Genomic DNA, 26,124 nt, shown 5'->3' with positions numbered 1-26,124 from the left:
GGGCAGGCAAGAGAACCCAAGGGAACACACTTTCTCTCTCTCTCTCTCTCTCTCTCATCCACGTGTGGTGACTCCCTTCCAAAATCTGAATCAAGTGCAACAAAGGAAGGATTTCCCTCTCTCTTATGTCTACCCATCCTCAGATCTCTGGCAAGCAAAAATAAGAGCAATGGCCCCTTCTAGCCGCACTGGCAGGGTAACACCAGTAGTATGGGAAGAAACTAGCCCTATCGCCATTTCCAAAGTTTCTCTGCACAAGCAGGGCTCTTGCCATTTTGAAGAAATCTGGTGGAGCTGTATGGAGGACAACAAAGTTGTCTGAATATGCAGTTAAGCCAGACCGGACACATTTTGGAGGCCAATCAACTACCTTATTCAGAAAGCAAGTAGGCCAGAAGGCATGGTCAACAGTTTGGGGCACAAACGTATTTTATTTACACACAGCAGGTAAGTTTAACCTGTCAAACAAGTTTAGTTCTTGTATTATCAGATGATGACAAATAACTCACTGCAGGCCAGCTTGGAGGTCTGAAAACTTTATGCAAATGAAATGTCTTAAAACTCTTACTTAGAGATATTACATATTCCCATTGCTTTTTTTCTTCTTACTCACCTATCACAGTTCCATGAGGAAGAATTCTTCTCTCTCATTCCTAGTCTCCCCTGTACTATACTTTTTTTTTTCTTTCTTCCTTAATTTTTCTGCTCCTCCAGCTTTCTCTTATTGCCTGGAACAATATTTTCCTCCAACACCTGCAAAAGGTCTTTCCACTCATTATTTCACAATGGAAGTTGTGAAAGATAGACAGGATAATGGTGTTCTACTGCCAGAAGTAGGCTCTTCTGGAGTAACTGAGTAATTTGGCAAGATAACTACAAATTTTTAAGTACAGGGAACAAGTCTGTCTACACCCCCCTCCTCTTCTTCACACTGTCAGTAAAGTCACTACTTTTAAAAATACACTAGGGTTAAAGAAAAAGTTTCCATTAGAAATCACATCATTTAAAAGGAAGTATAAGAAGACCTGCCCCAAGATCAGAAGAAAGAACAAAGTCCTACTTTTTGAAAATGCAGAGACATAAATATCTTGAAAACTTGTACTGTACAATGAACAAATCTGATTAAAATTACATGAAGCATGATACTAAGAGAGGAAAGGGTGGCTACACCATGCTGAGAGGATATTTAATGATAGCTAAAAGGGAAGAGGTATGATGTGAAAATGGCTGAATAATGATTGACAAGGATGACTAAACTGAACACGTGAAACAGAGCATCTTGTTGGACGCAGAGAAGTCTTCTGAGCAAACTGGCCAAAATGCATACGAGGTCTTGCGAAAAAAAGGAATGGGAGAGACAAAGTAAACACTGCACTCGAAACGCAGCAGACAGAAGGAACAAAGGAGCAAGCCCCAGGAGAAGGCAGCATCTTCGAAGACAGCACAGATAATGATGCTGCTTGAAAGCATGCAGAAGACAAAGTCTCTCAGAGAATCTGAAAACTATTACTCTACTACACAAACAAGGCGATAATGGAGACCTGAGAAAGCACAGCATTTACAGACAACTGGTCTGTCATCTACAAAGTTTTTACCAAAGAAGTGAGGGTAAAAAAAAATAAGTCCTCACTAAGGCAAAACTTTGTAAAGTCTGATTTAGTTGAAATACTTACCAATAACCTACTTGTTCCTGCAGAAATAGAGGTAGCAATGACAAAGAAAAAAGGGGAAAACCAATCAATGACAAAAAAGTCAGAATGCAAAATTATTAAAGATTACAACTGGGAAGAAAATATGTAAATAATAAGGTAAATTATGTGGGATGTTCCCAGGTGTTTAAATATTCATTCCAAACATAATAATGTTTCATTTTTTGACAGCAACCTGAAATTACATATAAAATGTAGTTGTAATTACGTTTATCATTCAGTACAACAGAGGAGTTATACCTAGTAAAAGTACAGTTTCAAGAAAGGACAAATATTTCAAAGCATACTTGTTTTCTCGTGCTTTTCATCTCATTTTTAAATCACACATGCAAGAGTTTTTATTACCTAGGCACAACAGCAGACTTTCCTGAATTATTATACTCTGTATTTTCCCTCTTTAGCTCTCAAAATAGCAGTCCTCCACAGAAGGTACCAATTCATTAATTTTGCAGGGAAACATCTAACCTATGGACTAATCTACTTTCATTCACTTGAAGCTAGTGAGACTAGAGTATGGTTGGTTGGGTTTGGTTTTATTTTTTTTGCCAGAGTAAAGGTATGATTTATGAATAAGGACCGAGCCTAGTAGAAAAGTCCAGGCTGAAAAATAGCATTTACCCTCAGCACAAAGGAGTAACTTTTTAAAAGTACCAGTATCCCTGTTTCTCATAAAGCGGCCTTTTGTTTTTAAATGGAAAATTCAACTTGGAGAAGTTTACTCTGCATTGACCACTCCATTCTTCCAATGTGGAAAATATTTACCTTAGTGTATGTACTAATGCAGAAACTAGGATGTAGAAGCCAGACTTCTAACAGAATAACTAAAGAGAATCTTACAAAATAGAGAGAAGACCAAGGGTTACAAAACATATAATTTCAGAAAGGTGTACACTGAAATTGGATAACTAAATCCTTCAGTATTAACAGAACATGTTTAAAATTATGTGCAAATTTTGATAAAATGTGAGAGCAGTTTTTAAAGTTTGAATGAGGCACATTTATGTGTTATACTAACTAGTTTCGTAAACCCTCCTATTTCTAAGACAGAACCTTTTAATAACATTTGGGGATGTATCACAGTGAAGAAAGCATGCAAAATGCATAATAAGAGGAATAGTAAAGAAGATGCATAATTGGTTCAGAAAAAGACAGAACTGAACCCATGAAGAAATAACCCCCACCAAATTTTCTTAACTATTGTCAGTAAAAAGCTGAAGAAAATCAACCTATTGACTTACATGCTTTAAACGTATCAGTCATGACAGATTTGTCTATATTTACAGCCTTTTACCTCTATTCAGAGAATACCTAGCACCCATACCATATTCTGCAAAATATTACAAAACATCCATAAATCACAAGCCAACCAAAATTTCACAACATGCCACATCATTCCTACCACAGCAACTAAGTCGGCAATGTAATTCTTGCTTTTTCACAGTTAAGATGCCACTGTTTGAATGCATTGTTAAGAAATATTTTGTGTACCACATTTTAACTGACCTTTGTAGAGAATGCCACTGAACATTTTCCATTTTTCACTGTTTACAACTGCATTGGTCTATCAAATTGTTGAGAAATTTGGTTAGTTACCTGTTTTAAACATCTACATTTAGAATCTTGTTTACATTATCCAGATCATGCTGTAAGATGTACATATGCATGCACACAGAGCATAGACTGTAAATAAGTTATAACAGGGATGTGCAGTTGGAACAAATTAGTTAAAATTATATTTTGACTTTTCAGCAGTTTAAAAAAACAACATGGTAACTCAAACGCTTTTACTTATCCAGTTATGGCTATTATGTAAAGTAGTATATACTTTCATTGTTTTAATCATCCATAATGCTACTAAGGTAAAAGAACCTGCAACTATTTCAGTAGTATGTTTTGTTCTTCACTGTTCAAAGAAAATCATGACCTGTCATTTGATATATATATAAGCATTAGAAATGAAAAAAGCAGACACCGTCTTGCATCTGTTTGAATACTGAGATAACATGAAACTGCAATATGCTAATAAGTTATATTTTAATAAAAAAGGGGTGATAGTGTGTTTTTTTAGCACGACACTACAATACATTAATAAATTATATTTTAATAAGAAAGGGGTGTTGGGTTTTGTTTGTTTTTTAAACAACTGACTAAAAAGCGATCATGGTTAGTACTCCTGTTTCAGGAATGCTAAGATCAGGATCATAGCATGCCAAGTGCTGCCATTATGTTTGTTCGCATGTATGTATCAGTCCCTCCTCCCAAGGACTTGCACTCTAAAACAGACAAGAAAAAGCAATGGCTACAACAGCAACAATGTCTCCATTATATACTTTAGAAAGGCAGTAAGAAATTTGCCCTAGTTTACACAGAAAATCAAACCACGCTCCTAAGTCTCTAGGTGTCACCTTATATAAAAATGCCTGTTTGCCCACAACATGGAGACAAGGGTCACAGAAAAAGGAAACCATGACTTAAATTTGTTCCGCCTTTCCATGTAGCACTGCCTCCTTAACCAACACTTTACCTAATGAGCTAGCATGGCTTTATGACAGATCCCTAAAACCAGTGACTGAGTAGTTAAAATATAAACAATAAAACGCTTAAACATAAAAAAATTAATAATCTGGTTTTGAAAGAAGAGAAAAGCTCTTCAGAACAGTTCTTGAGGGCTACGCAAAGAATGCCAGAGTTTGAGCCTGCACTCTTCAGCTCATTCATCCCTTCACCTTCCTCCTGTCTCTTGGCTGCACTAGTCCCTTTGCTCCCACTGTCCCGTCCTGCCTGTGGTGACAGCTGGTGGGGACCAGCCCAAGCCAGCAAGATGCTGAGCTTTCCCCGTGGTGCACCAGAGCAGCCTGTTGCACCTTGTATTAGCCAGCCTGCCAGCAGCATATAAAACAATTTGGAGACTGGTAGGATCAAACCAGCAGCTAGAGGGCAAAGACTAGTAAGGTGCGTTTAAGTAAACCTTTCCATGATATAAACAAAAAAGCCCCAAATCCCACACTAAAAAACTGTGGCCTTCTACAACAAGAGACAAGCTAATGAAGGATGCACCCCAAATGTGTACTACATACATACTTCAGCAGCAAACAATTTATTTAAAGAAAAAAACAACTTGAAATGATGCACATTAAATAACCTAACACCTAGCCCTTCTCAAACAACTAGGATTTAATTCTCTTCATCTCCCGCTTTCTTAAAGTGCAAGGCACTCACTAAAAATAAATTTATGAATCTCACATCACTTAGAGTATCTAAAGTCCTGAGGTAAGACTACGCAGGACTACTACTATTTGAATGCCAAAATGATTAGAGCCTAGATTTATATCTATTTTCCCACTGTAGCCTTTCATTCTAGGTTGAAAAAAAATCACTTCCCAAAACCTTCTGTGAAAGAAACAATAGTTCTTGAAAGGCATTTTCAGTTAAACTATTCTCCAAGCAAGAAAGATTTTATACTGCTAAGTACTTGTGTACTGAATTGTCACATTGTGACTTTTCACAGACTAGGTTTTAAGAACTGCAAAGAATTATCATCATTTACAGGCATTTTTGTTTTAAATTACATCTCCTCCTTTATCTATGAGGAGTGTTAGTCCTTCAAAAAGACTTCTATTTCAGTAGTACTTTCAACGTCTTACAAAACAAAAATCCCCACAATGCTCTTGAAGGATAACTCACACTCAAACCTTGTTATCAGTTTTCTGGGTGGCTTGCTTATTCTGAATTTCAGAAAAGGTCAAAGTAGCTGTTTCTCACATGGGCATCAGCCTAAATTCACTCCTTTCATTGTAGCAGAAACCCTCAGCAGAAGCCCTCAGAAGACAAGTCCATCGCACGTGAGTGTAGTAACAGCAGCTGTGATATATTTCACAGTATGGCCACCAACAAATTACTGAGATTAAGCCAGGCATAAATCATGACCTCTGGTGAAAAAGACAGATTTGTTCCAGTTCTTCCACGCTGAACTCTACCTGTATTAAAAGACTACTGAGAAGTAAGCCACAGGCATGTAAAGGACAGCCTCTGCTTCCAAGCTTTGTTGCTTCATCAAGCAACTTTTTTAAATTTCCCTTTAAGTACCATAACTCAGGAACACCTTATAAAAGCTCCCAAAGGAAGCCTGACATCCCTGTCAGTCATCACAAAAGCACATTTTTCCTCTTTCCAGCAGAGGTCTTGCCACACTTGTCCTTTACAGCAGTTGTATCAAATCAGAAATCGTAAACTGGGAGATGTGCCTATAAAAGAAACCTACTTTTACTGTTTTTCCATGGAGAAGAAGCAATACTTGATACCATTCCTGGCTTTGTACAGTCAAAATTCAAACATCTAAACTTATCTCTTTGCTTTCCAGAGCTGTGTAGACATTGTACCACTCATTTTATTAATCCTATAACCTACAACAGCAGTTTCTGGCTTGGAAGACCTCTCCGCAGGGCAACAGGCAGGCTACAGAAGACTTAACAGCTGCCTGATCTTTCAGGGAGATCCTCCAGCTGTAGGTTGAAAAATGAGTGAACACTGAACTTGTTCTATAAACAGAAGACTTAAGCCTGACACCCTGTCTGTCTGGTACTTCCCGCAGAATGCCGTGGGCCAGACTGAAATTCTGCTCTTGGTGTAATACAGACCTTCGCTAAAACTATCAAAACCATCCAGAAGCTGGCCTAAAAGGAAAAGTACAATGCCATTGGAAGTGTTATGTTATACACATGGGAATATAAATATTTCACACATGAGAGTATGTTATTGGTAGAAGTCAGCCTAAACACAAACCTGCCTTTCTTCACTATTGTGTAGGTAGTACAATTTTTATTGACAGACATTCAAAACAAAATTGAAAATTAAGCTCTTAGTTAAGGAAGGGAGTTCACAGCACTTAACAGCTATGCAATGACTTCCAGAAAGAAAAATGAAAACCACTTTGACTCATTCATCACGTTTCTACCTACAACAAAATTCACACAAACTGCACTAGATCTTGAGACAGGCTAATCCTGTTACACTGTCACCTAGTTACTCTGGAACCATACAGTGACAGCTTCAAGAGGAAAAAAAGTTCATTTAGGCTCTAAAAAAAAGAAATAAATCAATGTTTCAGATGCATTTACATCAATTCAACATGTTCATGTTATTCAAGCTACAACATAGGTGGAATTATAAATCCTGCAGTATGTTATTGTTGCTCTTAACCCAGCCTGGTGTCTCACAAAGTTGAGGGGTAGTACCATTCAGCAAAATAAAACAGCAAGCCTTCTGGAATAAATTCAAAGTACTAAAAGAACAATATAGTCTTCTAATCTATTAATATTCTGGCAAGAACATGCATACACAAATCTGAGTCTTTAAAACCTATTTAGACCAAAATTCTAATCTCAAATGTACCAAAAAAAGAAAATCTTTGTAGCTGTCCATATTAACAGACAACTGACTACTAGATGAGCAATTTATAACAGATACAGGGACAACTCCTACCGCCCCAGTTATGACAACTTTTATTATCAACTCCTATTCCCTCAGAGACAGAAAGAAATTGAAAATGATGCTAGGAAAAAAAAAAAAAAAAAAGACCAACCCACCACTATCAGCTTTTGTCTCGCACTGGCTAATCTGTTAAAGTAGGTTTTAGATTTATTTAAATGTAAATAAATACCCCAACCATGTGTCCCCCCCCATCCAAGCAAATATGAATAGTGTTTCATTTACTATCCTATCTCCGTTATGTTTCTGTACTCAGGGAACAAACAGTTCTTATACCAAACCTACGAAATCAGAATGCCAGGGAAATAACTTCTAGAATGCGACTTCAGTAAAAACCTTTGACCTATAAATAAAATCACGTTATATATCATCTCTCCAATGAAGGAAGTTTAAGGGGAGAAAAAAATACATTGAAAAGTGCAATGCAACCCTGGAAATTACCCAATAGCTTGCCACAGTTCCCAGATATACGGCTGAGGTCCAACCCAAACAAAGCAAAGTTACCCATAAGTTAGGGACAACCAATTTTGAAACACAGCTTTTCCAGGACATTAAGGAAACTCTAATGTTAATTTTGTTTAATGATGGTATTTCCATTTTTCCTTTAGAAATTGAAACGCATGTACTCTAACACTTGAAAATCAAAACACGTTTATTTTGTTTCCCTCTTGAAATTCACTTTATTTCTTCCAGTAGGGAAGGAGTGCAAGATATGCATGTGGCCTCCTTTTATATTTGCTTTGTAGCAAACTGAATAAAAAGCTGCTGATGTTCTTACAGAAGCTAGCATAATGGTATGGTAGCATACTGAAAGGTCTTCAGTACAAAATGGAAATAAAATTTACTTAGGATTCCCACCCCTAAGGAAAATCCTGCAAGACATTTGTAAAAAGATAACAGTTAAGTAGGAAAAAAAGCACATACTATCTTAAATAAACTGCACTTAATGATAGGGAAAAAATATTGAAACCACATAGCTCTCTGCAGCAGGGTCATAAAAAGAAAGGAAAAAGGTCACTGAAGTATTTACAAACCCTGTTTTCACACATGAATCAAAGTATTACTGTGTTTTCCATCTTGGCTTTGAAAGCCATTAAGCGAAATTAATTATTTACATGTTTTGTTCTTTTTCCTCCACACAAAAGATGGATCTTATCTTGTTACCTCAGCATTACTAGATGCATAACTATCCCTTTCCAAAAGTAAATATTTGAGAATACTGCTTTCTAGATTTTAACCTCTTGTCAAGAAAGACTAGTGCTATTTCAAAAAGCTAATCTTTCAGTGAGCCTCCTACTGCTCAAGGCATCTTTAATACTAATTTAAAACATATCAGAAGTTTCTCCAGGTTTTTAATCACTTAAGGTCAAATATTTTAATAATTTCATTTTAAAAAGTGGTGTCACATAGTGTCAAAGAAAACTGAACAGGCAGCGTGACAACAGAAAGGATCTGTATAACCTCCATTTTCTTTTTCTACTTCCACTTACTGGAAGGAACCAAGCAGGGAAGTTCAGTTGAAACTACAAGACTAACAAAAGTTTTAGCAGAAAATGAGAACTAGCTCCAGAAAGTCCTTAAACAACATGAAAGAACAAATAACAGAGATGAAACTAAGAACAAGGAAGCTAGCTTACCACGTTTGGGAAAGCTGTGACAAGAAATCTATTTCTTGGATAAAAGTGAACAAATAGATGAAGATTGAGCTTCTGAATCCCAAGTCAGATTGGGGGGGGGGGGCGGGCGGGGAGAAGACACGACAACAAACACACCAAAAAAACCCAACAACAACCCAAAAAAAAAAAAAAAAAAAAAAAAAAGCCCCAGATAACCAAACCAAAGAAACCCAACAGGAACACATAGGAATGGTAGGTATATGAGTCAGATTTAGAAAGAGTTACAAAAAGCCTTCCAGGGGAAATCCATCTGGTCTACTCTCAAGGCTGTCAAGCTGCTTTCTGTACCGCTGGGAACCCGGACAAGTGAAAGTCTCTCACAAACTCTTGATCTTTGAAATACAATTCAGCAGCCCAGCCAGAAAGCTTCGGCCCACCACGAAAGGCACTATTCTTGCAAGGTACCCTGCTTCACCTGCCGGCTCGGGACGGCGGCGCGCGGCGGGCGGGGCAGCGGGGGCAGCGGGGGCAGCGGGGGCAGCGGGGGCAGCGGGGGCAGCGGGGGCAGCGGGGGCAGCGGGGGCAGCGGGGGCAGCGGCCGCGGAGGAGGCCTCCCCTGAGCTGTCCAGGGCGCGGGTGCTGAACAGCTCCCGCCTGGCGCGGCTGGCCCGGCGCTTCGGGTTTTCCTCCGTTGGGCTTCTACAGAGTGTGCACTCAACACCGAACAACTCGTCCTCGATTATTCGTCTTTTGTTAATCCTGTTATTAAGTGCAGTTAGCTAAATACCACAACGACACAAGTAGATCTATTAATAAATGAAGTCTGTCTTCTGCAGCCAGGCCAGAATCGAGACCTTTTAATGTTTTTTTAATGGTCTGAAAGCAAGATTCATGGCTTAAAGACACAAAGATACTAATTTCAGTTTGTGCAAAGGATGATGAGGAATATGCAAATATATAAAAAAAACCCCAAATCCAAACACCGCAACCAAAAACCCACACAAACCTGAAATGCTCCTCTATTTATACAGCACTAGTGCCAATTTGCATACACAGTCACAAATGTACTTTTGTCTGTGTTATAGAAAGGTTGTTCACAGCCCAATAAGGTGCTTTGAGTTTTAAAAGAATAATTGCAGCTGGCTTGCTTGTTTATAAAGGAAGAAGTTGCTTCAAGTTTACTAGCTAACACAAATGGTAGTAACAGAGAACTCTCTACATAAGTCTGCTTTTAATTAATTGTTTTATCAATCTATCCTTGAATCTGGCTAGGCAGACAGTCACTGACAGGAACAGCAACTTACACTTAAGACAGTTACTTTATTGTTAAATGTTGTCTGCTTCATTACCACTCTAGCCCTTTTTTGTCAGGCACATCTAGTGAATCAGAGCCTTCTACAAGCCTAATTTGAAGTAAGCAAATATAAAAACTGAGATATAATAAACTGTAATAGTGCAATAAATGCCCTTTCAGTTACATTTCCATGTTGAAATCATATCTAATAGCTAGAAAGATTCAAGTACAATTAAAAAGGAAACAAGAGCCCTTCACATTTGTAATGAAGAAAGAACTACTGTTAAGAAAAATGCATCAATCACAAATTTCTGCATTCAAATTTGGAAATCAATTGTGAAATTAAGTAATTTGCTTATAAGGAACATTTCCAATGGCAAAATTAGTTGTCAAAATAAAATACCCAAGGAAATAGATGATTTTCCATTAAGAAATTATTAAAGAATAGATAAACATCATCTGCTTGGAACAGGCTAAACCCAGCTGACCCCACATTCCATGCCAGGAAGGAACTGTTAACCTCAAGGTCCCTTCAAGTGCTATGATCATGAGCAAAGAGATTTTCACCCACACATCACTCATTAGAAATAAACGTGTTCTTCTTGTAACCACTTTTGTGTAAAGCTTTGTGAAGAAAAGACATTGTATGCCTACTAGCCTAAAAATAATCATAAACATTCATTTATAATGTCGAGAGCAAGGCCTGTTGTTTTCCAACAGTGTGAGAAAGGAGAATGCAGTGCTGAAGTATTGGATACAGCAGTAACTGACAAAGTATCTCTCCTCTATACCTACCCCTCTACAGACAAGTACTTAAGGTGATATTCTTAATCCTCAATTACAGGGTTCAATTGTCATACCATTCACTGACTTTCACAGTTAAGAAAGCACCATTAAAATTAGCTTGCCGTTTAGGAGTTTCTCCAGAGGGCTATAAATCTAACAATTTAAAGATGTGAATACTGAGATTACAGAAAGAGCTCTACTCCTTCAGTAGAGGAAGGAGTCCTTGTCAGTTATATATGAAAATTCCTGACAGATGCAACTATGGTCTTCAAGGCAGATGTGTAAGTATAACAAGAGTTCTGCCCTTGCTAGACTCACTGACTTCAGCAAAGCTGTCCTCATAGTGTTTTAGCTGTACCAGTAGCTTAAAAACATTGTAACTAGTACATTTGTCATCACTGCCTGAAGGAGCACAAAGCTAAACATGTCAGAGAAACTACAGTAGAGAAAATGCAGGAAAAACAAGGTACTGACTTGAAGCTTTTCTTAGACTCCTACTACTATATGAAATTCCACGTCTGAAATTGAATTACAAGCACCCAATTTTTGTAAATTTACAAAATTTTTAAGGCATAAACAGAAACCCGAAAGGATTAGAGTTTAATATGTTGACATTTAACTTCCAGGTTTTAATGCCTTGTGCTATATGCACAGCATATTTACATGGTTAGATCTTTGAGGAAGCAAGCTTAACCAGTTTTAACTTCTGCATGCTTCAAAATACTAACAAAAAGAAAAATGTACATCACAATTTCCAAATTTCTTCCTTTATTACAGTAGGGTTTGACAGCTTTCTGTTAATGTTCAACCACTGTGCTGGGAGGAGGCAGTTTTACATCTAGGAAGTAACAGTGATGCAGTCTTCAGGTCAATGAACCAACAACATACAGGTGGCAGGCCACGGGACAGAAACCTTGTGCACCCTGTGAGGGTTGCACTGAAAAGAACTCTGCTTTGGCTAAAAACAGGTCGCTTTTTAGAAAAGCAAGCCCAGCCTGCTGCAAATAGTACTCACAAACGGATTAACCAGTATACAGAAGGTCAGAAATTTCACATTAGCCCCCTCTTTTCCAAAAGAAAGCTTTTGGGGAAGCTGGCTAGTATTTAGACCGGTTATAATACACGCATTAGAATTATCAAGAGAATGAATCCATTTAAAAAGTCACCTTGCACTATTACTAGATAAAACTAGGATAAATAACTTAAAATCCCAAGTAAATATAATACCCAAAATGAAGTGTTTCTAGGAAAAAAAAGAAGAGTCCTAAACTAAGACACATTTATTTATTTTTTTAAAGGAACATTTTTAAGAAACAGCTATATCAGTATTTCTGCATATTTATTTTTGTTTCTAATAGCACTTCAGTTACTAATACAGGTGTTGTGAGTAAGGTGATTCATCCACACAGAAAACAGCAAGAGGGCAGAGAAAAGGAAGAAAAAACGAGAGGCTCTCAATAAGCTAGGCACGCACAGCTTTAGTGTGTCACAGGATCACACTTCAAGAGGTGGGAAAACAATTGTATCTGCACACATATCTGAGCATCCAGATTCTCTCTAAGTAAGAGTAATACACTGAACACCACCATTCCATAAGGACTCCTCCTCTCCCTTGCTTACAAATACAGCATCCTCTTCAGAGGATTTCCCTTGAGGTTAAAGTTTCCTGGGTTGCTTATGTTTTTCACTCTTTTTAATTTTGCATCTTTGTGGATAGTGTCAGGCCAGCCATGTGTTGAATACAAAATACAAATATTTTTTTTCAAACATTCCAAAGAATGCTTGCATGCTACAGCTAACAAAGTTTTACAATTAGAATTAGGCTGCCATGGGACACAGCTGTTGAATGGCCCAGAACCAGTCCAAATTGATGATGGGAAAGGAAGGAAAAAAAAAGACAAAAAAGTCCCTAGAGATGCATATTATAATTGGTATTTTGCAGCACTTTTTAAAATGCAGAACATTTTACAAATATTATAGCTAAATAGAAGTAAAGATGTTTAACTGCTTGCAAGCATTTAAGAGCCTTCCTCAAGGAATTATGCAAATTATGCATCCCCTCAGCATACTTAACCTGCAAGCTATTTGTTGAGCAAAACAAGGGGGAAAATCAGAATAGTCCCCAAACTGATATCATCTCATCTAGACCAGAATATCTTCAGGTCTCCCATACTCAGCTCATTATATCAGAGCTGTAGCTGGAGTAAGTTTCATTATTAAAAGGCTGTATAGCTACACTAACCCAGCACCCTGTTTCTCAGCATAATTAGCAATCCAGACACGCCACCAAACCAACAACTTGGCTGCATAGCTTCTCAGATTTGAAAAGCCAACACCATTGAATACCATGCTACACCCTCATTCAATACCACACTACACCTACACACTACCCTGCCATTTTCATTAGTTAACTAATGAACAACGGGTAGAATGGCAGAGATGGAAGGAACAACCTGTGGACAGCAAAATACGAGAACCACTCCTCCAGTATACTTCAACAGGGATCCACTTCATTTTTGGATGCTTTTGGCTGCTTCTAGCTTTGCTGCCGAGTACGTGTTTTTCATCAATAAAATACCAAGATAAAATACAAAATCTGTATGCCAGTATTTTCATCGGCAAATTAAAATTCAGCTAAAATGGAGGTCAGTATCATTAACTCACTACTAAAAAATCAGGCAACAGCCACACATAAGCAAGTATTTTGCAGAGAAAGACTGCCATGTGTTACAACAAATATAAGGCAATTCATATTCGGCATTGATAAAAGACTGCTAAGAATATTATTTTTTTCCATGAGTTAGAAGAAGTTAAAGACATTAATTCCTACTGACTTTTCTAGTATTACTAAAAGCAAGAGCTGCAGCAGAGGTCCTGGAATTTTTTTTGTTCTGTCACTTAATAATAAATAAAAAAACCAAGGTCAAATATTTTAAAGGTTTTTTTAAACAAATATTTAGCCCGTAGTCAAAACTACCTTGATCAGAGATTACAGCTAGCCAATCCCTAAAAGAGAATCAATACTGGCCAGAATCTAAAAACTGGAATGCTTTTGACAACCACTCCATGACCTCAGGTTCCACGACAGCATAAACTTGCCTTATCTGTGTGGACAGGAACAATCTCAGCACTGCTCTTGGCTCAAATGGTCTTCGTAAAGCTTAATTAATAAGTGAGAAGCCTACTTCTCACAAATGAATGGATCTCCTTAACATATTAAACTGTTTAAGGTGATGGAATTACATCGTCTGAACTTAAAACTCTTTTGAACATTTCTTCTGAATAAAGCTTTAAAGCCAAGTATGCAATCATTAAATACATTTAAAAGGTTAGTTGCCTGCACACCTGTAGAGGGAATTCACATATGCCCACCCAGCCCGCTAGAAGGAACTCTTGCCCTCCAGCTCCAAATGTGTCCATTTCCTTTTGACCATCAGCTGAACACAACTGTGTGCTTTACAACTGGAGAGGCACAGTGGAGACACAAGGGAGAATAACCTGGGTTGAACACATCATCCCCCTCGCTTTGTACAACATAAAACACATTATTTGCATTTCTTTGTTTGCAGCAGAGCTAGTCTCACATTTCCAAGGAACACTTCCTCCACTCCCTAGTTGCACACTATCACTGGATCTTGGTCTTATCAAGTGTGTGAAAACCAAGGTTTATTTTAGCACATGTTTTATTATGCTAGCAATGGAATCTGTATTTCCTCCAAATTGGAAGCTGTTTCAGTATTGTATTTTAATTCAAAAGCATTTTAAACACTTTGGGTTTTCACATCCATGGTTATGAAGAAGCCCAGTATCATCTGTCTTTGAAAATGTTATCGCTTACAAAACACACGAATTCACAGATACGAAACATTCCGATATAAACTAATCCAAGGCTGAGCTGTAGAACACACAGTGAAAGCTAACTGAAGAGTAATAGAACTCAGTCCTTAAGAAGCAAGGCAAAGCCAGTACACTTGTCATCTGGTTTCTAAATGTTAATCATCTAGTATCCCAGTGTTAGGACAGCTGAATTAGATATTCAAAGGGTGTTTCTTTGATAGCATGCTGCCCTTTCACACATGTGAATTTCATGCTGTTTTCGTTCCCATGCTATTCTGGCAGATCCTTTCTCTTCAGCCACCGACAGTCTTATGGCTCTATTGCACAGGTGGAGCAGGTATTTTATTTCTTTACACAGCAGTTTAAAAATATAGAATTAGTTTTACAATTGTGTTTTATTATTTTGGAATTGTAATTTGTTAATAGATTGATACAGCTATAACAAAGTGGGGTCTTTTTTATTTTGTTTTGAACTCAATGTACTTGTCATATATTTACTAGTACTCCCAAAAGAGAAATCCAACAAGTATGTATCCACACAGATCTGACTATCTCTAATAGATATAGCCACATGGATAAGGGGATGAAAAACCAAACCCAAACACTCAAAGCAACCCTACTTGATCATTAAGGTTGCAAAATCACAACACCAGAAAATTAAAAACCTCCAGAAGAGAGTTGCATAGGTAACCCTGTATTTGGGCACTTCACACCTGAACTCAGTAATACTACCTTTCAGGATACTTCATCAAAATTACCTCTGAAGATGAATCACACTTACCCAGTTTAAAAGACTACAGGAGCCCTGAGCCACTTGCTGTACAAGCATAGCATCCCTTCCAATACTCAGAATGCAGGTGTGTGATTTTAAACTAATTCTTCCCAACGGACAGAAAAACACCCAAGAAAATGGACAGCAAGTCCTGAAGTCTGGCACCTTAGGCTATTCTAGTCATCCGTACTGCTGCAGAAAAGACAATGAGAAGAAAGAGGACTGCCTCATGGTGAAAGCAGTTAAATGACATACAGAACTGCACTTTACTACTGTCACTGTTCTTTATATTCTGGAGATTGTCCACCATTATCTCTCCGAAACTTGCTTGGCTGATGATGCTCTGCTCTCTTTGGTAGGGCCACAGCATTTTCTCAAGACAGGCTAGATTCTTCCCCATACTGGAACTTCAATCCATATTCATGCTCAAGAATCAAGGACGGGTGATGGTCTTCAGTCCACAAGAAGTAAAACTCCTGATAGCTGCAGGAAGTCAGGATTCAAAAGCAACATGACTTTCAGGGAACTATCTAGGATTGTTGGCAAGAAGACAGTTTATTTTGTAAGTTTTCTGAAAGACTATCACCAGATTGGTCCAGATTTCATTATGAAAGAATTTTTTTAAGATTCTCAAAATACTGTCGTGTGTTCAGGCAATATGCAGAAAGCACTTCCAGGCAGACCTTTCACTGCACATGGAGAACTTCACCAGTTTTAAATTTCTTTCATGAAGGCCACGTCTGCTGGTGTACACTATGACAGTTTTCATTTTAGCAGTACAGAAGAACTGCACTTAGGTTACGCTCAGCACAATTCAGCAAGAACCCATCTTTCAATTTTCTATCAAATTCAATACTCAAAGACAGATACATCTGTATTTTAATAAGACATGGGTCTCTCCCCTTTTTGCATTGAGTCCTCATGATTTAAAAAATGTGATATGTGCCTTAACCATATTTCAACTCAAGCAAATGTATAGACACCTATGCTTTATGAAAAAAAAAAAAAAATCCTGGAGAATCATAACTAAAGCTCAATTTTTTCCCACAGAATAGCCTTTAGGCATGTTCAGGCAACGTGCTAGTACTGACATAACAAATAATATAATTTACTAGTATTGATACTACTCCAGACGCTCAACTAACCTCTCCTATCTAAACACTCCACCTTCAATTTTTAAAACCATAATGAAATTGCAGCATAAATCAATCTGACATGGGGACCAATTATGGGAGCCTGACTAGGAAGTGTTTTGGAACACCACTAGTTTTAAAAGCCATTTACAGTTCAAATATTGCTAAATAATTGCTTTATATAAATGACACTTCATATGGAAAGCCAAATAAATTGCAACAGTTTATTTATTACTTGCCAATATTCTTAGGTTAATTTATTGTAAGTTACTAGAAGACATGCAAAGTGCATGCCAGATGAGAACTCTGTATTTATAGCACACCGAGTCAGTCAGCAAACAGAATCTACTAAAAATATCCACAATGGTATGCAGCACACCCACCCTTTGGGGACTATTCACAGTCTCTGGTGGTCTGATTTTTAGACAGAGCAGACAAGGAAGAAAACAACACCCAGGTAGCTCAGTTCCTAAAGATGACTAAGAGTAATGGAGTCAAATCCCACACAACAATTCATATTCTGTTTGGCAGGCAGGCATCATGAGCCCTACAAGATTTTCCTGCATGCTTCCTGATGTCTCTGGGTCAACAGTATGCAATTTCCATGCAGAAAACAGAAGCGTGTCCTGAGTGAAAGTGAGAACCAGCCTCATTTTTTTCTGTGGCTTACCCTCACGTTTTTGCAAGTGTCAGGAACTTGCAGCCTACCAAACAACAGACAAAGAGCTCTGGATGCACACTGAGACATCCTTATGAAGGTCACGATGATCATTTACCAAGGAAAGGTGGCAGTGGGAACATAGGCACTTGCTTAGGAAATATCTAACCAGAGAGTAGACAGCAAAACCACTTTCCTGGATGCTTAAGAAGTGCTGTTCTGGTTTTACTTAGGTAACTGTGTTTTTTATACAAATTGTTTTCTTTTGATTGGTAAGATGCAGGTCTTTAAAGATATTCCAAAATAGAAACACAGAGCACTCGGAGGTTTCTTACTGTTTCTTTTCATGCATTAAACATCTGCAAGAACAGCATGTTCCATTACCTTCGTAAATGAATGCAATCTGTAGAAATGACCATACAACTCTCCTGAAAATAATTAAACCATTAATGAGCAGCAGACAGCAGAAAAAAGCTTGAAAAAAATATAGATTTGGTTCATGCATCTGCAAATAGAAGGGAAAACCTACTAAAAAATCTTCATAACATTATTCAAAACTTAAGTTTCATGTAAGGCTATGACAGCAAATGAAGAACATTTACACAATGAAGTTTTCCACAAGCAGCTGGCAAGAACACGAGAGAACTTACCCAAACAGATGGGTAGACAAAGTCTTTTAAAAATAGGTTTGAATTTCTAGCAGCTACAAAAGGCTTTCTTTGTAAGACAAAGAAATTACTTGGGAGGTTGTTGAAGACTAGTCTGCAATTATGTGAGAGAACATGAGGAGAGGCACACTGTCAGGATATCAGGGTTGGACAGGTATTCAGAAGACATTAAAGGGGAAGGCCTTTGTTTGAACTGGCACTGCAAATGCTCAATCAGGTATTTTCGCTGTCTTGATAGCCAAAAGAAATATTTATATATGCCATTACAATTAGGCTGCTTCCTTTTCTTCAGTCTGTTAACTGTTTACATTTCTCCCCTAAATGCAGTGCTGCCATTTTTATTATTTCACTTCTCCTAACCCCTTTTGTTTACCAGGCAAGAGAAGAAAAAGAAGGCCTCCAAAGATCCTCTACCACTCACTTTAGTCTTTACTCCAGTGCTTCAATCCTCTCATTATCACAAAGACCTGTCTCCAACTGAAGGCAACAAAACAGCTCCCGGGGCTTCACTAGTACTACCAGAAGATCCAAACAGTTATTTTAGCTCATTTGTCCAAACACTTAACATTTGAGACTAAAAGCACTCTCCTGGCTGAGCCAGAGCAGGTGGGTGGTGGTGCTGGACTTTTTGATACTTTTCCCTGTCCCCTCCTTAGGGGAGCTTACATCTCTGCTGCCAGCCAGGACCAGTATGCTGCTCGCTGTATGTATGGGGGAACAACAGAAGAGCCCGCTAAACACAGCAAGACTGAGACCCTGGAAAGAGATCAGGTTCCTCAAACCCATCTGTCAGAACAGCTCTTCTGAAACTCCTTATCGATAGATTTATCCTTGGACTGCATTCCTAGCACGCTGGATCTTTCAATCTGTATTTTGGTTAATGCAATGGTAATACATTTCTAAAACCTCCTGCACCTTCAGAGATTTCAGAAGTGACTCTTCTCTCTCACTTTGGAGTCAACTCATTGGTGTCACCGAAGAGAAAATGAGGTATACATCTATCTCCTCCCCATATCTGTGGCTGTTGTGAAGTTACATTTACATGTACAGACACATTTATATTTCTCTCAGCTTTCAGATCAGTCTCCATTTTAACCTTCTACAATCAGCAGACCTCAGCCAGCCTCTCACTGTTACTGCTTTCATTTTTCCAAAGTGGACAAACATGGATATGATTGTGTTTCACTGGTGCAGCCAAGTAAAAAGAAATAAATCAAAACACCAAAGCAGAGACAGTCTCTTAGCTTTCGTTGTTCTGCACCTTGTAAGACCTATGAACTGCAACAGCAAAACTATCTGAAAATGCACATAGGAATTTTTGTATTCATAAGAGCAAATAACAGAAAAATGTTATTGTAACTTTAAAACAAGGCACAATTTGTATGGAAAAGTTATAGCTTTTATTGGACTAAATCTTTATACTCTTTCCTCATTCTGAATGGTTAGGAAGTAATTTAGAGAAACATATATTGTATCAAAGGTTCACCGGCCTTCCTCAAACACCAAAAAAAAATTCCAACTGTCAGGAAGAGAAAGTACGTCAAGCAGTATATCAAGGCATACAGGCTCAAATTGCAATAGCAAATTTCACTGCTTTTAACGTGATTCACACACAGAGGGCATCCCAACAGTCTCACTGCAAAGCACATTTCCCAACACTTCTCCCAAGTCAGGGCGCAAAGACCTCAGAGCTACAACTTTGGCTTAAGCAAAACAGGAGCAGCATTGAAGTCTGAAGTGTTCAAGAGTTTCACAATTTCTTAAAGCAATAGTACTTCTGTGGCACTGGGAGGGAAGGGCAAGAGAGTGACCAAAAGACAGTTGTATTCCCTCCAAAAAAGGTGTGAGAAGGATGAAGAGAACCTCGAGAACATACTCAAACGTACCATATAACTAAACAAATCAGATGGAAAACAAAACAAGATGTGGCTGTTTAGGCAGTCTGAGAGGTGTCTAAAAAGTTTCTTTTCCGAGACTTCACATCATTCTTGTACTGATATCTACTTCCCACAATCACCAAGTCAGTTAGGTTATAACCTGAGGCTTTTGTGAACCTTCTTCTACAGAATGAAGAATTCATTCATTACTTCTACCAGCTATTATTACAAACAAATGCTACTATAACATACCTAGAAGGTTCTACCCATATTATGTTATGTATATTCAGTAGCTGGTGATAAATCCTGCACAGTAAAGTACTTTATAAAAAAGCCTGATCATTATTTGGTGCGAGAAGAATGTAATAAACTTCCTTCTCCTAATCGAGTTGAACAGACACAACTTAATCTCCAAATTATTACCCCAAGTCTTGACATAGGCCTGAAAGCTGTCAACAATTGTATCTGACAACACTATATATTTAAAATCTGTCTAGAAATGCATCATATGAAACTGTATATAACACAATCTGAGATTTTGTATAATATTTTTACAGTTTCTGCTCTATCAACTCTAATGGGATGGGGCCAGGCTCTTTTCAGTGGTGCCCAGCGACAGGACAAGGGGCAACGGGCACAAACTGCAACGTGGGAAGTTCCATCTGAATGCGAGGAAGAACTACTTTGAGAGTGACAGAGCCCTGGCACAGGCTGCCCGGAGAGGTTGTAGAGCCTCCTTCTCTGGAGACGTTCAAAACCCACCTGGACACGACTCTGTGCAACCTGCTGTAGGTGAACCTGCTTTAGCAGGGGGTTGGACTAGATGATCTCCAGAGGTCCCTTCCAACCCTGACCATTCTCTGAGTCTGTGAACGAAGAACTGATGTGGAAACTTATAAGACTCAATACGCAACATTTCTGCTATCTTTACTTGAATTTTTACATACTTTTCCCTAACAGACTTTTGAAGACAAAAACAAAAAATATTTAAAGGCTTTATTCTTGGCCTATAACAACATTCCCAGTAAGAGATTTAAATGTGAACACCAGAAGGATACTTATACTAGGTATTTTCACTGAAAATTCTCCCTGTTGCGATCACCCAGAAACAGGATTACAAACATGAAGTGGGTTCTGAGGAGGTGTCAACATTTTCAATGAGGGAAGTAGCACATCACTTAGTTACCCAAAGCAAGAAAATTCTACAAGACCTTCCATTTTTAGCTGAATCAAGGCTGCAAGCATCATTGACAGAAACAAACTAGATTGTAACTACAGCCCTAGCTTTGGTGCAGTGTTGACAGTCTACACAGGGATACTTACCACCTAAAAACACAGTGGAAAAAATAACTGCGGATCTCAGTGCCAACTCTTCTACACACTGTTTTTAACAGAAGGTAAGAACATTTACTTTGGGGTTGGGAGAGAGGGGAAGTCCCATTCACTGATGAACAGAGCCGGAAACAACGGGTCAAAATTCCCCAATAACAGTGTTTCCAGCTTCCTTTAAAGCGATACTTAACACTGTGTTGCAAGAAAGTGCTTGAACATCATGCACAGGTTTGACCTCTGCATCTGGGAGTGCCATAGGATCTTACGGAATTTGGGTCTCGCTCTGCTTAGTACTCCAAGCCTACTCCAGACACACTTGCAGCACAAAGTTAAACACACGTATTTTTTTTCCTCTTCTGTGAGCCCAAGGGCCCAGTTATTCAGTGAATTGAACTCTCCCTGAGATGAGATGTAAGGTTCCATAGCATTAGCTACTCCATTATATGTTGATCAAAATAGTGCACTAGCCTGAGGTTAAGAAAGGAACGTCAGACCCTCACAGTCAGGAAAGGCTATTGTTACTACAGTTCCTATTAAAGGAACATAGAAAATACCTGATCATACTTTCCAATACATTAGCATACAATAACATAATACTTTTTATATTCTCATTCAAATGGCATATTAACAAGCATAGTATGGATTTAAGTATGTTACATTAGAGAGTTAATATTTATACACTACTTCAGCATGCAAAGCTGCTCAGTAAAAGTGACAATGGAGTATAATTCACTAATAGTAAATTAATTACAGTAATTTAACAAATGCAACACCCACATGTCACTGGTTGATGAAGCCAAAGCAGTATGCCTAAAAACATAAATAGCTGGAGATTCAGTTGAACTTATGGAAGTTATTCTTGATCTTTTTTAATTTTCAGGGAATTGCTATGCTAATCCTCCAAATCAATTTCAGTAGTTTTCAAGATAAAAAAGAAGCAATTTGGCTAATTTGCAAGTTACAAAACAAGGGACGGGACTTCAAGCATGCTTATGATACACAAGATAAATGCCAGATACCACACCTAGACAAGCTTGAGCTCGTTACCATCAGGACAAAAACAATGTTTCAAGTTATTTTTCACCACGCTGATACTGCTAATGTATGATCTCCAGTGGTGCTACTTGTTCCAAGCACCTAGGTATTAACAAGACATCAAGAAAAGACACAGCATACAACTAAGCAAGGATGCCAACATTCAATATAATACGGAGTAATTTATCACTGATATCACAGAATATTTAAATTGAGGAAAAGAATAATGTTTCAAGTGAGGCCTTCTTCACAGGTGTTGCAGTGTATGATTAAAAGTTACTCATCCCAATCAGAAATACCAAGATTTTTAGAAGAGAAGCAGCAAGAAGATTCAGGACCATCTTGTGACCACTTTAAGAACAGTGTATTTTAAAACTTGCTACTCAAACTCCTAACACGTGGCATTCCTTATTTATTAGTCAGTAGATTAAGACAGTGTATCTCTCCTAGCGCTCTTCTTGCATAGGAAAACCCAACAAGCTTTGCATCATTTCAGTCTCTATCCTCTTTAATATGCCAGTTTCAGAGACTTGCAAAAGACAAAAGATGGTGTAGCACAGCAATTAATAGATTATCACATGCCATAGAAAAGTATGATCAAATTCAGAGTTATTCTGAAGAGACCTTTCTGCATCTGAATGAACAGTTTCCTAGGTTACTGATCCTCATCGCTGCATTTACATTTAATCCATTCCCTCCTGGCAGCAAGACAGGTTGCAAGACCATGTTTAAGCATGGAGGAAAAAAACCAAGTTTTACCTTTGACCAACAACTGGCTACATGTTTTAATGACTCCCTTGTGCGTAGCACAAACTGCACAATACTCCATGATAGGGCATCCTTTCATCACTGGGAGAAAGGCATGCACCTCCTTCCCCCACAAGCTACCTGGTTGGTACAGCAAGCATCCTTGCAACAAAGCACTCCCATTGAGCAGCTTGCCACTATGAGAATAGTTAAGTTTTCTTATTTTCTTCCTTTATTACAGTAGGGTTTGACAGCTTTCTGTTAATGTTCGACCACTGTGCTGGGAGGAGGCAGTTTTACATCTAGGAAGTAACAGTGATGCAGTCTTCAGGTCAATGAACCAACAACATACAGGTGGCAGGCCACGGGACAGAAACCTTGTGCACCCTGTGAGGGTTGCACTGAAAAGAACTCTGCTTTGGCTAAAAACAGGTCGCTTTTTAGAAAAGCAAGCCCAGCCTGCTACAAATAGTACTCACAAACGGATTAACCAGTATACAGAAGGTCAGAAATTTCACATTAGCCCCCTCTTTTCCAAAACAAAGCTTTTGGGGAAGCTGGCTAGTATTTAGACAGGTTATAATACACGCATTAGAATTATCAAGAGAATGAATCCATTTAAAAAAGTCACCTTGCACCTTCATGTTTGACATACAAACAATGACCTAAAGGTTATTCCTTTAGAATAAGGAGTATCAAAAGTAGTCAGCAACTTTGAAAGGAGCTGGCAACTTACAGGCAGATTTTTAACTTTAAGGTAAAGAACACAGGTAGTAAAAAGTCCTATACTAGCCCTATTCACCTCTGTATCACAGGAGGGGTGGGGGGGTTGGTGGTGGGGAGACAACTTGCTCCACGTTTAATATAACCCTTAAAGGGCCTCAGCTTCTTGGTTAACTCAGAGTTTAGCTGAGCGTTTCTCCTGCCTCAAGAGCACATACGGCCATCCTCAAGACTACACCAGACTATGGGGAACCGGTGCGGCAAGCCCGTACTCCAGCGGCACCGACAGCTATCGGGCTCCCCTCTCCTCTTAGGGGGAAAATAAACAGAGAAACTTACTTTAACTTCTGTTTTTCTTAATCGACTTTCAGATCGGGGAACTCGAGAACTTAAAAAGAGGAACAAGCATCAGCCACATATTAATCAGTACCTAAAGAGGGGTTTGGTCCAATTTTAGAATAAACGGCGGAGACACATGATCCAATTAAATTCTAATTATGTAAGTAGTAGGCAAGAGTATTTACACAGGCACTGATTACTGCTATTAAAGCCGCCGGCCGGTGGGGCTGCGCTTCCTCCTCACCGTCCCCACCGCGGGGTTCGTTTCATTCTTAGCGCGCCCCCCCCCCTCCCCCTTCCAGGGCTCTCGTTACAAACAATAGGAGACGCTGGCCTGGAATCCCCGTCTCCAAACCGTGCCCCCCTCCGGCGGACACCAGCCTGGAGGAGCCGCCGCGCTCCCCAAAGTGATGATTCATTACCCGTCCCACCTCGGGCCGGGAGCCGGAGGAGGCGCCCCCCGCCCCGCAGCGGCGGGAGATGCAGCGAGCCCCCCGCCAGCCCCCCGCCGCGCGGGCTGGCCCTTACCTCCGAACAGGTGCGGCGAGAGGTGAGCGGGCAGCGAGCCGATCACTAGCCGGGGGCCGCCGGAGGTGCCGCCGCCGCCCCCCGCGGGCCGCTCCCGGCCGCCCTCCTCCGGGGTGCTGTTGACCGAGTCCTGCGAGCCGTAGGGGCCGCTGCTGTGGGGTATGTTGAAGGCGGACTGCGCGGCCCGGGCCCCGGCGGCGGTGGCCCCCCCTAAGGACCTGCTCCGGGGCGCCGACCCCGCGGCACCCCCCGCCGCCGCTCCTCCTGCCGCCGTCGCCGCCGCGCCGCCGGGAGCGGCATGAGGCGCCGCCGCCAGGTGCGCGTACCGCCCGCCAGCGCCTGCCGAGCGCCCGCCGGTCCCGTTAGCGCCGCCGCTGCTGCTGCTGCTGGAGGAAGGTAAATCCCCGCCCGAGTACGCCCGGGTGCGGCCGTTGGCGGTGGTGGGGCTGCTCTGCTTCGCGCCCATGGTCCCGCCGCCGCCTGGCGCTGGCCGGTGCCCTTCGCTGCCGCCTTCCCCCGGCGCCCGGGGGTGGCGGGAGTCCGGCCCCGGCGGGGGCGATCTGAGGCGCGGGTTGCGCTGGGGTGGGGGGAGAGGGAGCGCCGGGGGAGGGGAACGGGTCGCTCGGTGGGTCGGTGTCGAGAAGGGAGAGCCGCCCGCCGGGATCCGGCTCAGCTGGCGGCCCCGGCGCGGCCGCTGCTCGCGGGTCTGGGGCGCCACCATGAGCTGCTCGGGACGGTGCTGGCTCCCGCCGCGCGGCCGCTCGGCCCCGCCGCCGCCGCTGCTGCTCCTGCTGCTGCTGCCGCCGCGCCCGCCGCCGCCGCCATCCTCCGCCGCCGCCGCTGAGCCCTGTGGGGGGCAACGGCGGCAGCAACGCCGCCGAGGCCGCTCGCTCGCCCGCGGGGCGCCGTGCTTGTGCCGCGGGAGGCGGGAGGGGGCGGTCACCCCGGCGCAGCCGCTCCTCTACCGTGTCGCCATACTGGGGGCGGCACCAGCGGGCGGGATGGGGAGCGGTTACAGCGGCAGCGGCCACCGCCTCTCCTGCCGCCCCCCCCCCCCCCTCCCTTCCCCGCCCGGCGGGGGACCGGCCCCCGGCGGCGCGGCGCGACGGGCCGGGCCCGCCGGCTCACCCCGCCCTCTGCTCCTCTCCTCACGCAAGGTGCGGGGCAGCGCCAGGTGGGCGGGCGCTGGACGAGGCCGCTGCCGGGGTAGCGGGTCTCGCGCCTCTCGGAGGTCCGAGTCCCCAGACGGGGCCGCTCGGGGCTGAGGCGGGAGCCTGCCGGGACGCGGGGGGGCGGCTGCCTGCTCGCCCGAGGGAAGTCGGCGGGGCGAGCAGGCCGGCCGCCCCGACGAGGAAGGAGTTAAAAGCCGAGCTGCCGGCGGTGGCAGGCGAGCGGTGGCGTTTGCGTGCCGGGCTCGCCCGGCGGCCCTTGGGGGCAGCCGATGGCGGTGCCCGCGGGCCCCGGGCGGGAGGCGGCGGCGGCCCTCGGGGCTGCGCTCGGCGTCGTGTCCCGCCAGGTGAAGGAGAGGGGCGGCAGGCGGCTGGGCGGAGCGGGCAGGACCGGGGTGGCGGCACTCGGCGGCG

At 41.3% G+C, this 26,124-nt stretch overlaps 1 protein-coding gene across 2 annotated transcripts in view; it reads right to left on the bottom strand.

The window, feature by feature from the left end:
- The window catches only part of ZNRF2 (zinc and ring finger 2), a 60,784-nt gene extending 35,329 nt beyond the window's left edge, over positions 1-25,455 (bottom strand). Inside the window, exon 1 of one of the 2 annotated variants that reach the window (XM_055707907.1) lies at positions 24,542-25,455. In XM_055707907.1, the coding sequence (XP_055563882.1) occupies positions 24,542-25,262 (721 nt within the window). In that variant the 5' untranslated portion in view covers positions 25,263-25,455. The remainder of the gene's footprint in view (positions 1-24,541) is intronic. The other variant, XM_055707906.1, reaches the window with a different exon arrangement.
- Between the last annotated feature and the right edge of the window lie 669 nt (positions 25,456-26,124).

This window comes from Falco cherrug, chromosome 4 (assembly GCF_023634085.1).
Source record: "Falco cherrug isolate bFalChe1 chromosome 4, bFalChe1.pri, whole genome shotgun sequence".
Taxonomy (NCBI): Eukaryota; Metazoa; Chordata; class Aves; order Falconiformes; family Falconidae; genus Falco; species Falco cherrug.
This window is presented reverse-complemented; position numbering and strand designations above follow the sequence as displayed.